Source organism: Leuresthes tenuis, unplaced genomic scaffold, assembly GCF_036924035.1.
Source record: "Leuresthes tenuis unplaced genomic scaffold, fLeuTen1.0.hap1 SCAF_16, whole genome shotgun sequence".
In the NCBI taxonomy this organism is placed as follows: Eukaryota; Metazoa; Chordata; class Actinopteri; order Atheriniformes; family Atherinopsidae; genus Leuresthes; species Leuresthes tenuis.
Genome location: NW_027325370.1, coordinates 14379660 through 14400506, shown reverse-complemented (window position 1 = coordinate 14400506; position 20847 = coordinate 14379660). Strand labels below are relative to the sequence as shown.

General features: G+C 38.7%; 2 protein-coding genes across 4 annotated transcripts; both read left to right on the top strand.

Annotated features, from left to right (window-relative positions):
• The first annotated feature begins 472 nt into the window (after positions 1-472).
• On the top strand, positions 473-9621 carry ttll10 (tubulin tyrosine ligase-like family, member 10). The gene is made up of 12 exons (XM_072367761.1): positions 473-620; positions 1028-1409; positions 1641-1761; positions 1993-2111; positions 2244-2364; positions 3441-3526; positions 4772-4958; positions 5360-5531; positions 6640-6780; positions 7821-7937; positions 8008-8101; positions 8960-9621. Exons 2-12 carry the CDS (start codon positions 1109-1111, stop codon positions 9451-9453), a joined length of 1953 nt encoding a protein of 650 aa, XP_072223862.1. The 5' UTR covers positions 473-620; positions 1028-1108; the 3' UTR covers positions 9454-9621.
• A 546-nt stretch (positions 9622-10167) lies between these two features.
• On the top strand, positions 10168-20843 carry LOC140271157 (probable pleckstrin homology domain-containing family N member 1). Of its 3 annotated transcripts, none has more exons than XM_072366256.1 (11): positions 10168-10647; positions 12647-12767; positions 13364-13510; positions 13801-13887; positions 15795-15882; positions 15961-16097; positions 16194-16343; positions 17865-17951; positions 18245-18320; positions 18444-18520; positions 20374-20843. In XM_072366256.1, the coding sequence occupies exons 1-11, from the start codon at positions 10553-10555 to the stop codon at positions 20503-20505; spliced, it is 1197 nt and encodes a 398-aa protein (XP_072222357.1). In that variant the 5' UTR covers positions 10168-10552; the 3' UTR covers positions 20506-20843. The 3 variants fall into 3 exon arrangements, with proteins under 3 accessions (XP_072222357.1, XP_072222356.1, XP_072222355.1); XM_072366255.1 differs by having other exon boundaries at positions 12647-12773; positions 16194-16340; XM_072366254.1 differs by having other exon boundaries at positions 12647-12773.
• The last annotated feature ends 4 nt before the right edge of the window (positions 20844-20847 follow it).

Here is a 20847-nt window from a genome sequence, read left to right as displayed (position 1 = left end):
CTTTTAATGTAAAATTTGGACTTTGTCCTTATGTTTCATCAGTATTCTTTGAAAATTATAACAGTGTGCCTTTTAAATGACTTCAGGCAAAATGTACAAGGCTAAGCTAGTTGAAAATATTGTTTTATCTTCTCTGCCAGCATATAACACCCTAAGAAACTGGCAGATCCATTCTGATTGACACCCTCCTCTCGTATTACTATGAGGTTTACACAACAGAGGCTTACTGGCATTTAATATTGAATGAAGCTAAACATAGAGGTGGGCTGGGTGAGAGATACATAACCTGGAGCTCTTAGTTTGTCCTGAGCTTCTGTTGTTGTAAGATTCATTCTACAAATGGCAACTGTTGCTAAGGGTCCCATTACCCTAGTAACTGGTGATTGTTGACATTAGTCTAGTGGGTTTGTTTGGTCTCATAGTGATAGAGTATGGCTAACTTTAGAGGACGAAACTACAGGCAGCTCATGTGATTTCCTGACCCTTTTAAAGTCTGTGAGTTTACTTTTTCTCTTGAAGTTGGGTGACAAGGTTGGGTGCACATGGCTGAAGAAGAAAAGATTGAGCAGGTTTTTCATGGAGTCTGACTGTCTGCAGTATTTGTTGTGCTGGAGTTGCAGGTATACCTATTTAAGAAAGTGCTCTGATTCCCACGGTTAAATATCTGTGTTAGGGTTGTTTCACATTTAACTCTGCAGACAAAAACATGACGAATGGGTGATAAATAATGCATATTAGAACATTTGAACTCATGCTATTAGTTGAAATATCTGAGGATCACTAAAATCTATAAAAAATATTTTGAATCTCATAACTACCAATATCAGCTAACACTGATGTTCTGGTTTGTTTAGATTGCCAGAGTTTGTGTGTCAAAATGATTTTAGGGGACATTACATATACCAAGCTTGGACAGAACTATTAATAAAAAGTAAGTGCTCTTTTTGTGCTACTTCTTCAGATCATCAGTTTACTCTGATTCTTGACAAAAAAACATCAAATTCCTTTCTCCATTCTATCATCACAGTCACAGAAAATCAGTATAGGTCCACCTGCCCATGCAAGATCAATTATAACTGTCCTCAGTGATCTGCACCGGGGCAAAGTCATGTCATCTGAGTGCTGGAAGGAGCCCTGCAGAGATGGCCAGACAGAGGGAACCGGAAAGGCGAGGCAAAATGGAAAGGAAAAAGAAAAGGAGGGGACGGAGGTTGTCTGTGGAAATAACCAGCCTGCAGAAAGCCAAAAGCAGGAGGAGCCAGGAACAGAACAACCTTTGTCACCTGACTGCAGTGACAAACAGGAAGTGACATCGGAAGGTAGACCAAAGCAGCTCCAAGGGGAGGAGACACAGACTCAGGGGGAGGGAATGAAATACTCCGACCAGAAGAGACAGCGTGGAGGGAAAGGTGTGTGTGGGGAAGAAAGAGATCTTAAGAGTCAGTTCATGTATCATTCTGTTCACAAAGTGGTCCTTTATTACACTAGTAAATTATAATTCTTCACATTTCAACATTTTAAATGAAAAACACCAAACTATTTCCACAAATGCATCTGCTTTCACCCAATGATATTTTATACCTTGTTTATGGTTGATTTCTTTGTGTTTGTATATATAAATACATCGTGTGCGTGAATAGTGGAGTATCACCCTCAGAGGTCCAAATTGAGGGGCTTGGATGGAGAAAGAATGAGGCGGGTAGAGGAACCTCAGGGGCCCGGGCCTTTCTTCTTCTTTGGAGGAAACAATGGAGCTGAAATGTAAGTTAAAATGGTAAAATAAAAATGTTCACTCCACATAAACTTACCCAACAACAAAAAACAGATCCTCAAAAAGGTAACAACTACAAAGTATTTGATTTATGGCCACCAGGTGACATGGCTTGCTGGATTCATATTATTTCCAGCTTGTTTGCCACTCTAAACCTAGTTTTACATGTGACCTCTGGTTTGGGTTGTGATTGAAGAATAAATGTCATTGTTTTACTTTAGAGTGAGCAATTACTGCAAAAGCAGAGGATGGCAGAGGATTTACAACAAGCACAGGGAGGATTTCAAACTCAAGTGGAGTGAGACCAAAAGACCAGCTACCTACAGCAACTTCAGAGAAGGTACACCGTACGCACAGGGCGTCACCTGAACACTGTGTTTCATTACATTTACAACCTTGACAGTAAAACTTTTTTAAAAATCATGGTTTTTGGCTGAAATTGTATTAACAGAGATCCACGTTTTGTTTCCAGGGGAACAGCTGGTATACCAGATTCCCAACAACAAAGTGCTCACCACTAAGATCGGCCTCCTCAGCAGTTTGCGGGACTACGAGCGAGTTAGCAGCAAAGTCAAACATGGTCATGGACGCAGGTAAACTGGACATCTTCTCCAGAGCAGTTTATATGCAGACAAATACAATACAGTGTTACAAATCGTCTCCCTATGGTGTCATCACGGTGGCTCAGAGGCTTGGTTCTGTGAATACTGATTGAAAGACATTTCAGCCTGTGATACTATTTAGTAGGTCAAATTGTATCATGAGAATTCAGGCTTTCTCTTTAAATCACACGAGCAATACATCGTTGTGTATTAATTAAATCATTGTTTTAAGTCATCGTTTTTAAGTTTTTCACAGTCGACAGAAAAAAAGGAATTAAAATTGATCCAAGCTAAACACACATTGTTTTTTGCATATGGCCTCTTACAGTTAAAAAGGTCTACTTTTATGTTAGAAGCTCATTGTACAGAATAGCGTTTAACACAGTAAAGGGCTGGTTTGCAATAAGCCCAAAGTTTAGTTTGGGATGTGTATGAGCAAGAAATTATGTATTCGTTATGTTATCAGGAATAGTTTCACAGTTTTGGAAATATCTTGCCAGCAGTTAGATGTAGATGGATGCCATCCCAATGTCTCTACATGCAGTCAAATAGTTTATCTTAGCATCTGGAAACAGTGGAAAACACATGATAAAAAAATAATTAACCAACTTCAAAAGCTCATTAATCAATTTCATGAATTGTTTTATATCTTATGTTTAGATTTTACTGAAACAAAAGCAAAGAAAACTGTTTCTTGGCTGTGAGCTGCAAAAAAAAACTTTATTTCTTTATTTTACAATTAAGATATTAAGTACCATTCAGATCGTGCAAAAATATTTTGACTAAAGCTCTAGTCTAAAACTGTATACCTGTGAAGAAATTGGCGTTTTGAGTTATCTCAGTGTGTATTTAGTGTTGTAGAACAGGAATAGTTTATTCCACTCACCTTCCAGGTAAACCTCTTATCTTCTAAAAAAAAAATCAACTTGCTGAGATGAAAATCAGTTTTAGCAAACATAACAACTACAATGATTCAAAGGAAAGAAAAGTGTTTTCAGGCAGCTCGGGAAAAACAGACATTCATGCTTGCGTCTTTCTGTCTCAATACTGTCAATCATACTCTACAGGAGAATGAAAATGGAAGAGTTTATCCCTGTCACCTTTCGCATGGATGTGAGGCAAGAGAGAGAAGCATTCTTTGCCCAGCAGGAGGGTAAAACAGCCAAACACACTTCACTTTCATGAACCTGTTACACCAGTTACATGAGTATTGTGATGCAATAATAACACAACACTGGTCCAACTGGATCTGTTGTTCGTTTGTGGGATTCAATCTAAAAAGATGAATCAAACTCAAAAGGTCATGCATCACGCAATAAAAATAATAAGTTTGTTCTAGGTAGTGTTAAGACGACAGTTGCCCTGGTGAGTGTTTAATCAAGATGTCGAGAAACGTTGGAAAATAATGCACTTCACCTCCCATAAGGCTCTGATAAAAATCACCCGGGGAGCATGGTGTTGCTATGGAGATGAGTCAGCAGAGGGCAGACACAAACAAGGCGAAACACTCAGCAGGATCTGGATGTAGTGCTGCTGCAGCTGAGCCAAATTAAGTTAATCTCAAACTTCAGAATAATTTTTTAGTGAAGTAAAGACTGGATATCAAAGTCACCACTGATTTCTATATTAATTGGTTTAAATACAGACACAGCCTTATAAAAAAGTTCTGTATTGGTTTTGACAAACATGGTTATCACTAAGTAAACAAGAGAAAGACGCAGACAGCTGGTTTAGATCTCTGTATGATGGATGAATTCATAGAAGAAAAGACAAGAGAGGAGAAAAGAAGCTGAAACAGATCCAAGCCTCACAGACTGGAGCAGAAACATTTAATACAAAATAATCAAATCTGAAAATTTGTTCATTCATTCACCTTCTTTTTACAAACTGAAATAATCAGTTGGAATCAAATTTTGTTCCATCATAGTGAAAGACGGAAGAAAGAAAATAGGTAATCAGGAGTAAGTAAGGAAAAAAACCTAGTTTTCATAATTTGCCTTAAGAAGATGTTAGAAGTTATGGGCTACAGCAGAGAGTCGATTCCCCCCAGGAAAATTTGATATTAGAGCAACATCATTACTCAAACATCAACGTGTATTTGCATTTTACAATCTAATTTCTACTGGGTTAGAGTTAGGGCTTTTGTGTTATACTACACACCTCTCAGATTTGAAAACTTAAAGTGGTAAAAGGAAAATATAAGGAATTTAGCTGCAAAAATAGAGTGATTTCACCCTGCACAAGGCTTGTACAATAAAGAGAGAAAAATGACGAATAATATGAATAAATACCCAAACACTGGATTAAAAACAACACTTTTTCAAAAATAGTATAGAACATCGGAGAGCAATCATAGTAGCAGAATAACATTTATATGTAAGTTTGTTACTGGTGCTAGGTGTGAGCAACAGTGAGACTCGTATGTGGATCTGTAAGCCAACGAGTCTGAACCAGGGCAAAGGGATCTCCCTTCTCAAGAGTCGGGAGGATGTGGCTGCTTTTAAACTGAAGTTGCAGCACATGGAGGACAGTCAGGCCATCAGGAAGCCGCATCAACGCCAGGCACAGGCCTACATTGTCCAACAGTGGGTGAACATCTTTACAGAGTATTTTCTGTCTCCGCAAATGCAAATTTAAAAATGTCATATCTCTGTTTGCTTTCCTTTGTTTTCAGAAAGGTTTGATACACTTATTTAAGTACAGACATACTAAAACAATCATTTTACCCATCAAATGGAGCTCTCAACAGCATTTGTGGGGGTTTTGCCTCATTTTGCCGTATTGTTGGGTAATAACAGTAAGTAAGAGACTAACATAATTATGAAGCGGCTTACAAACACCAAAAAAAAACATGTCTAGGCAGCCTTCAGAGAAGAGACCCACTTGTGGAGACTGCTTACAGTGAATTTGCTTATGCAAATATTCACAGCTTTATTTACGTTTCACAGATGTGAATTTTAAAGGCAGACTCACATTTTCCCCGCAGTTACATCCAAAACCCACTGCTACTGAAAGGGAGAAAGTTTGACGTGCGCTCATACCTTCTCTTTGCCTGCACTACACCTTACATGGTCTTTTTTCGTCATGGATACGTGCGACTGACCTGTGACGTCTACAACCCCAGCTCCAAAAACCTCTCTGCCCATCTTACCAATCAGGTAGACTCTAGTAGTCAACAAACTTTGTCCAAAATATTAAGGTTTAACTGACAGGTTGAAGTATAAAACAAGAATGCTTGCAAAGATTTCTGATTATCTGCTATTTGGAAATTAAACAGTAATCAGAAACTCCACCTTGAATCATGTGATCAAATTAGAAAGCTCCAATAGTGGTACAAAAGAAGGTTTAATGTGGCTTTGATTTCAGATAATCATAACTTCTTTGCAGTAAAAGACAGGTGTCTACTTTCTCGCCAAATGTTATATCGAGATAATTTTGGTTTAAATGTTTTTTCAGGATGTCTACACAAAATAAAGAGAAGAATCTCAAATGATCAGGCAGTATATGCACATTTTGTTGGTTTTCTGATTGAAACTGTACCACCCAGTGAGCACTAGACATGATTTCAAGGTTGCATATAGTCATAACCCTCATTTATTCATGGATACTTAAGGTAAACTACTTTTATCCCTAGCAATTTAGTTCTTATAACTTAATTTATTGTTTACATTAATAGCATTTTCCAATATGCCTAAACATCTAATATAATTTTACTTTAGAATTTCATTTAGCCCAGTTTAGAGATGCACAGACCATTTAGATGTCTTTCGTGTCTTTTCTATCAGAAAAATGCTCCAAGTATTTGGAAGAAAACCGTGATAACTTCCATATTTCGTAGACCACACTGTGAAAGATCTAGATAATTTTGTTGTGTACTAAATTATAATGACTAAATTTCTTGGGCTAAAAGTAGTCTAGATCTAGCCGTAGATATCCATGGCTAATTGAGGGCTAAGACTAGTAAGTGTGTAGATATAAAGTCTTGTGCTTGGTATGCGTTGCAGCATTTCAGAAACATGTGATGAGCTTCAACATGACCGAGTGAAATACATTTTACAGTAAAACAACAGCTGACGTCATTCGTCTGATGAAGAGTTCAGATTATTTTCAATCTACCTTAATACAAAATTGTGTTTCTTTAGTTCTGTTAGATATTCAATCAAAGTGATAACAAATATCTGGTGCTGGCTGAAGTGCTGACTTCCCATCTTCCACTACGTCTCGTTTGTTTCATGTGTCTCTGGTCCCCCTACTGTCCATCTCCAGTACATGCAGAAGAAGAATCCTCTCTACCACTTGCTGAAGGAGGATACTGTGTGGTCCATGGAGAGCTTCAACAATTACGTCAACGAGAGGTTTCAGGTTGCCAAGGGTCTGCCCAGGGACTGGGTGCTTGGAGTCTTTGCAGTGAGTGCTGTTGTGTATTGTAGCTCACAGGGACCAATTAATATCATAAGGATGGCTTTTGGCACTTGTAGCTAATATAGATTGTGGTTAGTTTTGCATGAGCTCATTCCTGTCCAAGGATGCATCATCTTATAATTTAAGATCAAATAATACACATGCTGTTTGTCTTCATAGTGCAGTGCAGTTCAACAAATAGAGTACACATGATTTTACCCTTTTGTGGCTTCACCTTTCAAAGAGAAACCATAACACCGACATACTAAAAGTTAACCACTGTATTTGTCCTTTGTTCACTTTCTTTTTCTTTTTCTTCAAATGATAAATACTGTACAAATCTAGATGCAACTCAAACTGATTATTTGGTTTGTGTTTTTTATTTGAGATACATTATATTCATATAGAAAGCCTTTGTTACATGGCTTTCATAACAAATAAATGAGGTCATGAGTAAAAAAAATCATCAATTAATTTAAATGTTTCTTGATATAATACAATGATCTATTTTGTTGTAGTCATATAGAGTGAGACCTTTAACATGGCTGCCACAGAGTGGGCTGTGTACGCCATCAGCCCTAAGATTAAAACTCACATGCCGGATACTGTGTAGTTCTCCCTTGTGCCCCCTTAGACAGATACTTTCGATCATGTGGGTTGTGGGGTGGGTGATGCATCCTATGAGCACTCGATCGTATTGAGATATGAGGAATTTTTTTACTGGGTTAACACTTTTACCACTTTCTTGTGGTCACTGAAACGGCTGTTTCCATGGTGTGATGGGTGGCATTATTCTGCTGGGGCACCCATCAGAGTGTTTCAGATAGAAGGTGATATCACGAGCTGCAGCAATTTACAGAAAGCATTTTATGAACATTGAATCATCTAAACCTAATTCAGTGGAGCCACAAGATAACATTATGAACTTGTATAAGAGGTAAAAATGTGCTTTTTGATACTATGGCTGGTCAGCATAGTATGTCACTCTGAACCCTGGTGAGATATTAATTATATGACAGATACAACTTCTCCTTCTCATGCACCAGAAGCGCATGCAGCAGATCATGACCCAGTGCTTCTTTGCAGTCAAGTCCAAGTTGGACTGCCGTTCAGGATTCTTTGATTTGATTGGCTGTGACTTCATGGTCGACGAGGACTTCAAGGTTGGTTTCAAACTATCTGAACTGTGGTTTAAGCATGTCTTTTAATTGTGTCTACATGTGGTCATTGTAGGTGTGGCTGTTGGAAATGAACTGTAATCCTGCTCTACACACAAACTGTGAGGTGCTGAAGAAGGTGATACCCAGCACTGTTGTCGAGACACTGGGTTAGTTCAGATCTCTCACAACCATCATTTCAACACATTCTACAGAACAGAAACCCAAGTTAGCTTGTTTTTTTTTAAATTTATGTTTTAACAGTCATAGTTCCGTCTATCAAATGTGTTAGGTTAATAATTTACTTGCTTGAAAAGTTGAGGTGTGATACCACCCTAAACTTAGTTTATCTTCTGTTTCATTATCCTCTCCACTGGTAGAAAAGAATTGAATACATTTACTTGACAGTTTTTGTCATTAATTACTTTTGAAATCATTGTTTTATGCAGTGAGTTGCACAGATAAAACCAGTGCTTTCTATCCTTTCCGTCCTCACAAACACACAACAACAAGCAATGCATTCTCAGATGTTTCTGAGCTGATAAAGGCAACACCAAATACTGTTTTTCCCTCTCAACATTTTGTATAGTTTCATTTCAACAAACACTCAGCTGATCCGTTATCACAGCAAATCAAAGATTAGAAAAGTTTTTGGTCTAGAACTTTTTAAAATATTTCTTAATTGCTTAATGATCATCTAACAACACATTAGATTTATTTGCAGGCTCTGTATATAAACCTGTATCATATAGTTCAAATTAGCTCCTCTTTAAGGAGCTACAAGAGTTACATAGACACTGATGTAACAGTGTAAATCCATTGATTTCCTATCAGTAGTCATAAGAACCAAATGGGCCCTTTAACTTTAATGATTTATGTATATATTTCACTGCTAACACTCATATACTTTTATATCAAAGATGTTTTGCATGACTTTTATTTTTAACAGAATGTTTTGGTGTTGCTTTATTGATACTGTTACTAAAGTAAAGGATATGAATACTTCTTCCATCACTGCTTCTCTTTAGATTTAACTCTGGAGATCTTCAACAAGTGTCGTCTCAGGCAGAGAATCCATCCTTTGTCCAGTCAGAGAGACTTTGTGCTGCTGTATGATGGTGGTTTATCTCCTGGTTCTTCGCATGCCATCAGCAACAGGAATGCAAACAGTGCGTGCTTCCAAAAAACGACCAAGAGCCAAAAGACTGAACCCAGATGGCATAAGTCTGAGACAGAGGGCAAACGTGTGTCCTTATCTCCAGCTAATTCTGTGACTGTTGAAGGAAGGAATCATTCAAAGTCTGGCCATTGTCCCAGCACCTCCACTGTGACCTTACCTCTCCATCAAAATACTGTATCTGTGGGCAAAAACTCACGCGCTGTCAGGAGTAAGAACACCAGACCTCAAGTTGTACTCAAGCTGAACAAATGTACTCTGCATCATCATTTAAAGGCTGCAGATGAGAAGAATAATCCAGAGGACAAGGATCATCATGTCCCTTTCATCACCAACCCTGAGTAATCCGAGCTCAGTCTATAGCTAGGACAAAATTCCCTGCTGGACCTTCTGAGAGTACAGAAGCACAAGAAAAGAGAAACCGTGGTGCACTGAAATATATGTGGTCCAAAAATCTCTGCTTGAGAAGTATTTGGAAAAGTTACTGGGACAATAAAGAATGTATTTACCTTTAACAATGTTACCTGGTTTCACTGAAATGTTTTACTCTTGTTGTTTGGGCAGAGCACCTTTCATTCAAACTCAAAAATATTTTCTGATCACAACCATCATTGTCAAATCAACAGTAAGTGTTAAAGTGGAAACACGTTTATCGATCATCTTATGTCAAGCTGCATCACTTCACAGGGATAACCAGGAAGATCAACATGCCACTCCACTCCACAGCTGTTGCAGCTTGTTTTGACTGCAGCATTTAACCTCGCTCTGTCATAAGTCCTAATTGTCTCCCTTTATTGTCCGTATTCCGTCTGGGTGCACGCACACACAGGCTGGCATGGCCACATCTTTCCCAACAGGATGTTTGCTTCAACCACATGCTTCTCAGTAAGAAGGCTGAGGACATCAGGGAGCTTGTGTTATCAACATAAAGAGGTGCAATATTTTTCTGCCCTCGCTCGGTCAGCTTGTCTCTCAGCAACAACACAACCAGTTTTTATTTGTCATGCTGACGCATCAGCAGGTTCCCTGCATGAGTTCAAAGAGTAAAATAACCAAACGGAGGAAGCTGCTCAGCCCTCTGCAGACAGCCTACTGACAGGAAGGAAGGAACAGCTACTACGCCACGACTCAACGAAAACCTGCCACTTTTATCTCCAATTTCTGTTGAAGGGCTTTTACGTTTTTTTGTTGTTTTTTTTGTTCACAGGGCTGTACAGAAATATACATGCAGGCAGAAAGGAGGAACTCGAGCTTTGTCGCCATGCCTCCTCCTCCTCTTTTCAATATCCTCTTTTAAACCCATCCACCCCCCATTTTAATGTTATCTCTTTGGTTTTAATGTGGCACACACACAAACTGTTTGGATCAGTGCCTCGGCAGATGGTGCTCAGTGTGTGGAATAGAGGCTGAGACGAGGCTGAGAGGGACAGACTGCTTGTCGGTCATGGGATGCTGCAGTGTAACCCAGAGGCATACTGGAGTGGATGAAGTGGGCCCTGATGAGATTGAACTCCTGGAACTCTCAGGGGACAATTTAGGGTAAGACACAAATACAAGTTGCATCTCTAACTCTGATAGTTGCTCAAAAATATAAAGACACCAGAGGGGAATTCACACATCTGACACTGCATTTTGAGCTTGGAAAAACAAATTGGAATTGAAATAAGTTGAGCAACGAAGACACAAGATTGTCTCATCTGAACATGTGAATTTCAATCATATTTTCATAGAGATTGTGGATTCTAAGTTAGTTTCAACGTTAAAATGTGGTTTCTATGAGTTCTAGAGGAGGAAGCAGTGACGGTCTCTGTAGTGAAAAAGAGGACTTTTGTGGTTGTCTGTGGCATTTCAGGTGAAAATGTACAGCACAAGTGCCTCTTTATTCAGAATATTCAATCATACCTTTTGCAACACACTGTATATCCAGACAGAAAACTATGAGTTTCTGAGTGAAGAAAAGCACATCCGCAACAACAGATGACATCTGCGGGATTCCTACCCACCAGAATTTAAACAACAGGGGAGAACTAATTGGCTTCTATTTACTCAATATGAACGTGGCAAGTTAGTGAGGCTACACTGATGTGATTAAAAGATTACTATAAGACAATGGCAGGAGCGTGGAGTGGTTTAACACAGAGTAAAGGCGGGACAAATCCTTGCTTACTTTAGGGCATGGGGATTAGCAAGAGGTTAATCACAAACAAGAGCAAAATCTTATTCGTGGTTGTTTAATTAGTACTACTAATAGCAGCAGGTGGCTTCTAAATGGAATTTGTAACACAGACAAATATAAATGTGTGTTGTGTGCGTCTGTGATCCAAATGACCAGACAAATCCATAACTTTACTCACATATGACAGCTGTTCAGTGTGTAGATTGTAGACTGACTGTAGTGGTGAGCTGGTTTTGCCCAACATCATTCTTAGTGCTGGACTTGGAAAGAAACTATCAAGTGAATGTCACAGGAAAGCAAAATGTCATTTCAAAGGGATAATATCTCATGCATCTGTCACATTACCAAAAAAAAAAGAATGACAAAATGTCTCCAGGAGTGAGTAAAACAAACAATAACCATTGCAATTTTTTTTTAAAGTCTGTGGAAGGCATTTATAAATTATGCCACCAATTTAAAAAAGTTTAATGTGTTAAAAGTAACATATACTGATCTGAGTCAGAAACCCTGAGAAATACCACTAACTCAGTTAACCTCTTCAATGCTGCAGGGCACATTCAAAGCCTTTGTTGTGTATCTTTTCTGCTGCAACATATTTGTCAGTCCTGCATTTACGAATATTTAGAACTGCTTTAGTAATAGCTTTAGTCAGTTTTCAATTTTGATGCTGTGTTCATAAAAGTAATTTTTTTTCAGGAAATATTCAGATCTAACTCTCGCCTGGTGATAAGATAAGGAGACTTGCTTTGTTTCAGCAGTCTCCAAAGAGTCTCTCAGCCATTGACCCCCAAGGTTGTTCAATTCGACCTTGGTGTGGAGCTCTTTCTGACTGTTTTTTTCAGATAAAACTTAAAAAAGAAAAATAACCCATAGTTCTAGGGGTTAAGGCATGCTGACTGATAAAACTGCTTCTGAAAACAGCGACATACTTTAACGTTAGAATGCAAGCTTTTTTACTCCTATCATGAGGCAGGTGTATACAATATACAGATACTCAAAAAAACAACCACTTTTCTGAGTTCATACTAACTAATTATAATATGCAGTGTTGACCTATATTTATTGAGCAAAGACTACAAAGTCTGGAAGTAAGGGGTGAGTATTTGGGTCTGACTTCCGTCTGACTATTATAATCTGATTATGTCTGGCTGCCACTCGTTGGCAGGGGGAGGCAGACAAGTCATTCATACTGAGCTCCAACACTGTTCATTCTTAATTTATATTCCTGTTCACATAACGAAGGCTGTAACCTGCCAAAGCATGCGCCTGTTTTGCAAATATTTACTACTGTAGTGTACAGAAACTGCCACGTGACACTTTTTTTCTGATAGCATGCTTTAATGCATGTATGTGTGTTTTCAGGATATGGAGTCTGGGAGAAATGAGACTTCAGCTGCCAGTGAGGAACAGCAGTGATGAGCAGCAGCTGCCGCCACCACCACCACCACCACACAAACCTTCTATACGACACCTGGAACAAGAGGTTGCTGTAAGCCTGTGCCCTATGTGTGTATGTGTGTTGTGTAAGACAGCAACAAAGTCCGAAACAGCACTCTTCACAGCCTGAACACAGCATGTGGCCGACTCTGAGTAACAAGTTTAATACTTTTTGATGCCTAGGCAGACTGAGATGAGGTGTAATCTGGTGTATATCAACAGTTTCCGCTGTTATTTGTGCTGAGGCCAGACACACTATGTGTACACAGACTGTTGGAATTTCCATGATACGAGTGAGATATTCTGTATACCCTCTTTGGTGTGATTCAAACTTTACAGGAAATTAAATTGGGAGGAGACATTGTCATAAAAACACGAGTTTGTATTATACACACTTCTCATTGATTTTTCAACTGATCTAGTTGTGCAACATTTTGCACATAGGCAACAAAACAACAAAATTAAATTTGCTGTGTAATACATGACTCAAACTGCATGAGAGGGTGAAAAGAGGAAGCTACAAGCTACTGGAAAAGTATAAAAGGAAAACATTTTTAAGAGCAAATTCATTAAAGATTAAATAAACCAAAAACTGTATATAATGGTCAAAAAAACATGGCCTCATGCTTTTTGTATCTGTAGGTGGTGCTGTGGGGCCAGAGCAGAGATGAGCTTCACCACAGGATTTACTCCAAGCAGCCAATCAGGGGCTGGGAGGGCCAATCTGCCCACATGTATGGAGAAATCATACACTCTTCCCTGGTCTCTTTCTACAACAGACACACAAAGGTAATGTAGCAATATACTAAGGATTCGGCTGAAAGATTAAGTCTCAGTTCACTGAACAGACATACCCTAAAAAACACTTTAAAAAGAAATTAAGAATTTTTTCGATTAATGGAGATCCCCAAAATGGGCATGAGAAGACAAACTGGTTTGACACCTTAATCCGTAATATACCTGTTTATATGAAAAGGGAAGTTTGGTTTCGTTGTTGCTAACTTTAAAAGTCACTAATATGCAGCTGATGGCATGTTTTATCAGACAGAAAACATATTCTGTTATGTTTGTGTCCACAGGAGACAAGTGAACACTTCCTGGTGCTTTTCTACTTTCACCTGCTGATCCTCTCTCTGGACCACTCCCGCCAGGACTTTATATACGAGGTACTCTTTCCACTTCTGCAACAGTTTTGCTTAAATATGTAGTTATGAGAGGGGCCATGCCAAGTGGGCTAAAATAAATTCTGCTCCTGTACTTTGAAAACTAAGAAACTGTTTTGTTCTCACACAGATATGAAGGTTTTTGTTGGGTGTTTTGGAACAGACAAAGCTGGTACTGCATATTAAAGCACACCAACAGTAAAAGCAGTAGACACCCAGATAGCAAGGAATGTTTGGCTCAAACATTGCTTACATCTGCAGTTTTATTTGGTTCACATTTGGCCTCCAATGATGAGGAGGAGTGTGGCTGACTAAACTCAGACATGCACCTACCAGACACAAATTGTAATTTTTTTGGCTTTTGGGTCACACCTGTCCCTCATAACACTTGCCACAAACCATACAAAGCTCCAAAGCTGGTTTATGACATTTGGACCACATCTGGCTCATAGAACACATGACATAACCCAAGTTCATGACGTCTGGGCTACGTCTGACCAACATAAGACTTGCCAGTGCCATAACTCAGCCATATGTGCCAAAATTAGTCCAGATTTGGCCCACGTGTCTGTTATCGGGTAAGTTTGTGAATAAACAAGAGCATCAAGAGAAGGGATCTATATACACTGTTAAATGTTGGACATTTAACAATGTATATAGGCCATTTCACAGCTTTCAGACTTTATAAAGTTTTCCACATGTTGTTGTTTCAAACTAATCTTAAAAGTAAATCTGCAAAGTTTTATTTCTCATCCAATTATACACGGTGCATGTTCTGAGATCTGAGGAAGGAAACAAGAAATTAGCATTTAAAGACACAAAAAACACTGCATCATGCTATGACAGAGACTGAGAGACAAGTCAGGATGGAGAAAAAGATGGATGGAGAAAAATGTAGAGCAATCCTAAGTAAAAGCTCTTTCCAGAGGCCTAGGTTTGGATGAATGTTTACATTTCAACTAGATGTTCCAAAGCATACCACTGAGGTAACACAGTAGTGACCTCAGGAAAACTCTGTGGAAGTGACTTTAGACCAAATATAAAAGAGGACATAGCCACCAAAACTTTATGAAGTTTTGAATTTGGCATTTTGCTATCACCATCTTGATCTGAAGCTGACAACGTTTGGAAATAACCAAATGGATACCCGAGAGCTGTTTGGACAAAAATAACTTACTTTATGACTAATATCTATTTCAATGTGACATTAGGGACCACCAACACACAGATCAGAAGGAATTTATCCAGCTTATGACACTATAATGACTTATATGGGAGAAATGTATTGACTTGGTATTACATAAATCAGAGTCCATTAAAGCCAAATATGTTTATCTAATGGCATCTAATGGCCATCAGTGGTTTTGCACTTCAAGACACTTCCACATTGGACAGTGGATAACTTTGAGAAAATCAACATTTCAAGGCTGGAAGTTCAGAATACTTTCTGTCATGCACCCTGTAGTCACAATGAGACTGCATAGCCTTCCTTCTAACAAAAAATGTAATCAGTATGAGCTGCTTCAAAGAAAAACATCCTGTGACTTAGTATCGCTCTACTGAGTTGCAGTTGGACACAAATGAATAAGTTGAAATGGTTGTTACAAAGGCTGAAATATCCAAATGTAGTTCCTGGTTTAGGTTAAGCTCCACAACTGCTCTACAATGCAACTGTTTTGATATCCTCTGCTGACAATTGTCCATACCTTTTAAACTCCACATTCCAGTTTGCAAAGCAGGCTTTTTGCATAATTGTGCTGTTAGTAAACATGTCAGGATATCGTGAGCATATTTTTTCTGCAAATGAGCAGCGCTAATCATATATGTTGTTTTTCTTTGTTAATCTTGAAGCTGAAGCATTATGAAAGATTACATGAATTTCTTAAAGTTTGTCTTCTCTTATCTTGCAGGGCATTCTTCCCCTTTCTGGACTCTCCTTCCAGGCCGTCTCTCTGGGCCCTGATGCATCACATTCACCACACATGTTTGAGATCAGCAGTGAGTCAGTGGAAACTACCAAGTTCAGCACAGTGTGAAGTACTGAGCATGATTTATGGTGTTCCCTCTTTTATCCAGGTCCAGTAGTGGACTCCAAGGTGTTCATATGTTCCAGCGCTGCCGAGTTACAGAAATGGACGCAACACATAGAAGACAGAAGATACAAATCTGTGATGCAACCAATGAGTCCCTCCCACAGCGCTCTCTCCTGCCTCGTAACGATTTACTTTTGCACATCAGCGTACAACTGTTCATAAAATGTAGTTAGGCTAATTTGCAGTTAATTCTCTGTTCATGTCTTTCTCCACTAGTTACCGTGTGATGAGCACTGGAAAAGAGAGGAGCTGAAAAAACACTTACTGCAAGCTCCAATATGGCAGTGGGAGGGCTTGCCCATACAGCACATGGGTCAGCCAGGATACATATCTATTGTTCATATCACCAACACACAGAGACAGGTAGTAAATACTCTCTGACACTATCTTCAGTTTGAATTTTTATGTTAGTTTTCTGAACTTTGACATGCTGTTTGTCAGTTGTTGTGAGCCACATGGGATCAGATTATAACTTGTATTTATTTGTATGTTTGACTAAAACAAATTGGATTCATGTTGAGATCACTGACTAGGGTTCTTAACAAGAATCTAATGGTCATGAAAAAAAAAATGCTTTGTTAGAATCCTTTTTTAATTTCTTTGCACAAGGCCAAATAAAAAAAATTAGATAAAAAAATAATGGGAGCGCGAATGAGTCATTCATGTTCTTGAGAAAATTATTCTTGTTCTTAAAGTAATTAGTTACTGCTTTAACTAAACAGGTTCAAACAAACTAGATAGGACATACCATGATGGCAAATTGTCCTAGAATACTGATGATCACTGTATTCATAGATGTAGGGCAAACCTGTGAAAGGGACCGGGTGGTGGGCTTTAGATGCAAACCAAAAACAACAAAGCGCAGACATTGAGCTGTGGATTTTTGTTTTGTACATTGTAATTTCTGAAAAGCAATTTCTTGTTTTCTTGCACTTTAGGGATTTCTATTGAGTGTAAAATGTTTTGTATTCTCAGATGTTGGGTTTTTGGGCTTCAGGCCTGACAGTGGGCAGGGATAGTTGTGGTGAGAGAAACTTAGTACGAAGTAATCAACAGCAAACATGGCTGCAAACCTGCCACGAAAACTACTGCTCTGAGTACCTTCACTTGTACATATTAAGGAAATAATTTGTCACACTGATAGCACTTCCAAAACCTAATTGATTTTACAGAAATTTTTATGTGATAAATTTATCTTTTTACCCATATTCTTCCATATTTACCATATAAGGGCAGATAAAGTGCTACATATGATGAGACGTGTGAGAGTGTCTGAAAACCACATGCACATTTCCCACATTCTCTCTTCTGTTGCTAAGAAATGTGTTTGAAACATTTTTTTTTCTCTTTTACCCTGCAAGCGATGACGTTGTTTTCTGCATCATTTAATTTCTATTTTCGTTTAACAGAGACACAGAGCACCACTTAAGTTCAACATTAGTGGTTTTAACCATTAAGATAAAAATTCAGTTATGCACTGGTTCTCCACAATACGATAGGGCACAAACATGAGCAGTTAGATCAAACTCTGTTTTATAAGGTCTCCTAAATTATTTAATCTGAGGATAAAAATTTGAATTCACTTGAAAGAATTCACTGTTCAGACAAATGTTATTTTGCTCTCTTTGTGGCTATCTCTGGCTTCTTTTATCAGCATATCTCAGCATTGCACTTAGAGACTATGGCATGAAACTGTGATGACCAAAATCACAAGAACAAGGCACAAGTTTAAATCTACTGCAGTTATGCTTTAAAATGCAATTTGTTCCTTCTGTAAATGCATTTAAGTGACCATAGGGATTGATGGAGAATATCACTTTAGTTTTCTGGTGTATTTAGACTGTAGTGTTTTAACTAATACAGGCATTGTTGGCTTTGTTCTCATAGGGACCCAAAGAAAGACTGATGGTTCTCTTTCCTCACGACGTTCTACTGCTTTCTGTTGACAGTCAGCGGCTGAATGTAAAATATGAGGTAATGTAAAATGACTCCACAAGGAAATATTCATAATAACACCTCCACCGCCACTGTGGTGCAACTATGTGTCCCAGACAGTAATCATTACACAGTGTTTGACCTTTTGACACACGGCACACAACGCAGGTGGCAGGTTTTTGTAACTCAACTGATTAATACGGTATTGAGTGTTTTTCACTGAGTAGCTTAATTGAATCATTTATCATACAGTTAATGTATGATAACGTTAAAGTAGACGTACCTACACAATTTCCTGAAAACCAGTTTTTCTTCTGTATTGTCTCTAACAGGGCAGGTTGGCGCGACAGAGCGTAAAAGCAGTGGAGCGCTCCGCCCTGCCTGGACGACTGGAGTTTGAGCTGATAGGTAAACTGTACACATATGACATCAATACATTTTAGCTGAATGTCTTAGTTTTGTAGCATTAAGCCTGAATTGGCAAAACTGAGCATTGTGACTCACTTAATATAATCACTGTTTTTGTCGTAGGTGAGCTGGTGGAGCCCCTGCAGGTCTTCTGCATCTGCCTGGAGGATTATCAGAACTGGATTTTTCAGCTACAACAGGTTAGACAGTGTCATTTCTATAAAACCTTATATGCCTTCAAGGATCTGTGGAATAAATGGGCAGAAACAAAATGAGCTTGAAGAGGCTAAAAGAGTGAATGGAATGACAGGATTGTGTCCTCACCAAACTATTGATTTGCATCTTCTAGCTCAGGTGATTTGCCTATGGGCATTGAGCACAGATATATAGTATCTGTATACTTTTGGGCATTATGTTTCCTTGCTGGAGGCATTTGCTGTTGTGTATATAAATTATCATAAGAGCTGATTAACCAAAGCTTTGCAGTATTTTTCAGCCCTGTGTAATTTTCCTAATTTATTGGGCCCTCAGCTGTTTTGGTTTGTGATGAAAAACAAACATGTTTGGAATTAAAAACACAATATGGTTCAATTTTATTCTTGCTTGTGAATTGTGGTTGCTGCAAGAAAAAGTAGTTAAAAGCAAATATTTTGAAGGCCCTTGCAGTTGTGTTGCAGATACATTGTTATACTCATTTGGACACTTCTTATTATTTAGTGACTGCGCTTCTTTCATCTTCTTGAAACTTTCTATTGAGATTTTTTTTTGTGAAAACAGATTTTTGAAACATTTTTCTACACTGGTTTGGATGCTGTGCTGCTAGAATGATTTCTGCTCGTATCTCTGGCTTTTTGAAAAAAAATCTGTTATGATGCATAACCATGGCGACCGGGAAGTTTGTTTGCATGTGAGAGCAGATGTTTCAGATGTCCAAAAGCCAAAGTAATGCTTGGAATGGGACTCCAAATTATCTAGGATGCAAAGCAGGATCAAAACAGAGAAATAGGAGGCAGTTTAAACATTAATTCTCTTAATCATCAAGGGAAGTGTGAGATCACTGGGAGATAAAATGGACAAGCTCGGACCCCTGATGAGGACACAGCAGGAATATCAGAAAATATTTTTTTTTTTTCGTTGAGACATGGCTGCAGGAATACCTTTAACACCTCTCCACTCAGCTTTAAGACTATACAGGCAGACAGAGTGGTAACAGTGAAAGAGGAGGATCTTGTTAACAACAGATATAATTCTGGAAATATCACTGAGAGCATCTCTGCACCCCAGATGTTGAACTGTTGGCTGTGAGTTCCTGTCCATGTTGTCTTCTGAAAGAATTCACCTGTATTACCTGCTGAAACTGGTGTGACATCATCAGCTAAGTTGTTGCCAAGCTATAAAAACAACACCCCAACGCAATCTTAATTTCCCTGAAGATTTCTACCACACTTTCATCTCTGCTACACCTCAAGTTCTTACTTTTTTGTCAGCTGATTTATATTTCATCTTGCAATCTATCTGGGATAGAAAACAAAACACCACCTGGGAAATGTGAGATCACAGTCAGATACAATGAAGGAGCTTCAAGCCTTGGCAAGGATGCAGCGTGAATATTGGGAAGGCAGTGTCATTTGTTTCATCAAGATATGGCTGCTGGAACGACTGTAACTTCTTTCCACAAAGAGTTCAGGCTCTGAGCAGATAGACTGCAGACAGAGAGGTAACAGTAAAAAAGGAGGGATTGCAGTGCTTGTTAACAATATATGGTGTAATCCTAGACATGTTACTGAAAAGTACAGTAGCATCTCCGTACATCAACCACTGGCTCTGAGTTTCTGTCCATATTCACCTGTGTTGCCTGCAGACACTGTGTGTGACCAACAGGATGACTAGCCAAGATTTCACCAAGCTACAAAATCAATTGAATTGCAATGAATTGAATTGCTTGTCCTGATTGAGAAAAAACTATTTGCTAGAGTTTACAGAAAATATTCATGCACCTAGGTAATACCGTGAATGTGAGGCAACTTTGCAGATTTTCTCTGCTTCTTTGCAGCCAGACCGAAGCAGCCACGTTACTGTGAGTCGCGCTCCACCTCCAATCATGCCAAAGCTGCAGAGGATCAGGAAGGAGTCCCAGGAGCCGATCATGACAGCCAACCACTGTCACATTAACGGACGCAGCTGACTCACCGGAATGACAAAAAGCTTCAATATTTGCCGTAATGTAAAACATGTAGATTATATATGTATTACACTGATGTGTCTCACAATATGAGGATACAGCAGAGAGGAAATGTTCTCACCCTAATTTTATATTTGGGTGATTTCGTCACTTGGAAGATCTGAGAAGATACTTATAGCTCTCTATCATGCGGGCACAGACAGAAATGAGGCCATGACCCTGTTTAAGATCAGAACACAGCTGTTAGATATCCATAATGTAGAGCAGAGGATGGGGCAGAAGAACCTGTATATAACTGTATGTAGCGCTTAAACAATAAACTTTTTTGTTTTTAAAAATCACATA

What these genes read in the sequence shown, in the direction of transcription:
- ttll10 (XM_072367761.1), top strand. Translation starts at nt 1,109, where the DNA reads ATGTCATCTGAGTGCTGGAAGGAGCCCTGCAGAGATGGCCAGACAGAG. An exon ending in CTACAGCAACTTCAGAGAAG is followed by an intron (nt 2,112 to 2,243) that starts GTACACCGTACG and finishes TTTTGTTTCCAG; the next exon opens with GGGAACAGCTGGTATACCAG. An exon ending in AAACATGGTCATGGACGCAG is followed by an intron (nt 2,365 to 3,440) that starts GTAAACTGGACA and finishes CATACTCTACAG; the next exon opens with GAGAATGAAAATGGAAGAGT.
- LOC140271157 (XM_072366254.1), top strand. Translation starts at nt 10,553, where the DNA reads ATGGGATGCTGCAGTGTAACCCAGAGGCATACTGGAGTGGATGAAGTG. An exon ending in CCAACACACAGAGACAGGTA is followed by an intron (nt 16,344 to 17,864) that starts GTAAATACTCTC and finishes TTGTTCTCATAG; the next exon opens with GGACCCAAAGAAAGACTGAT. An exon ending in GGCTGAATGTAAAATATGAG is followed by an intron (nt 17,952 to 18,244) that starts GTAATGTAAAAT and finishes TGTCTCTAACAG; the next exon opens with GGCAGGTTGGCGCGACAGAG.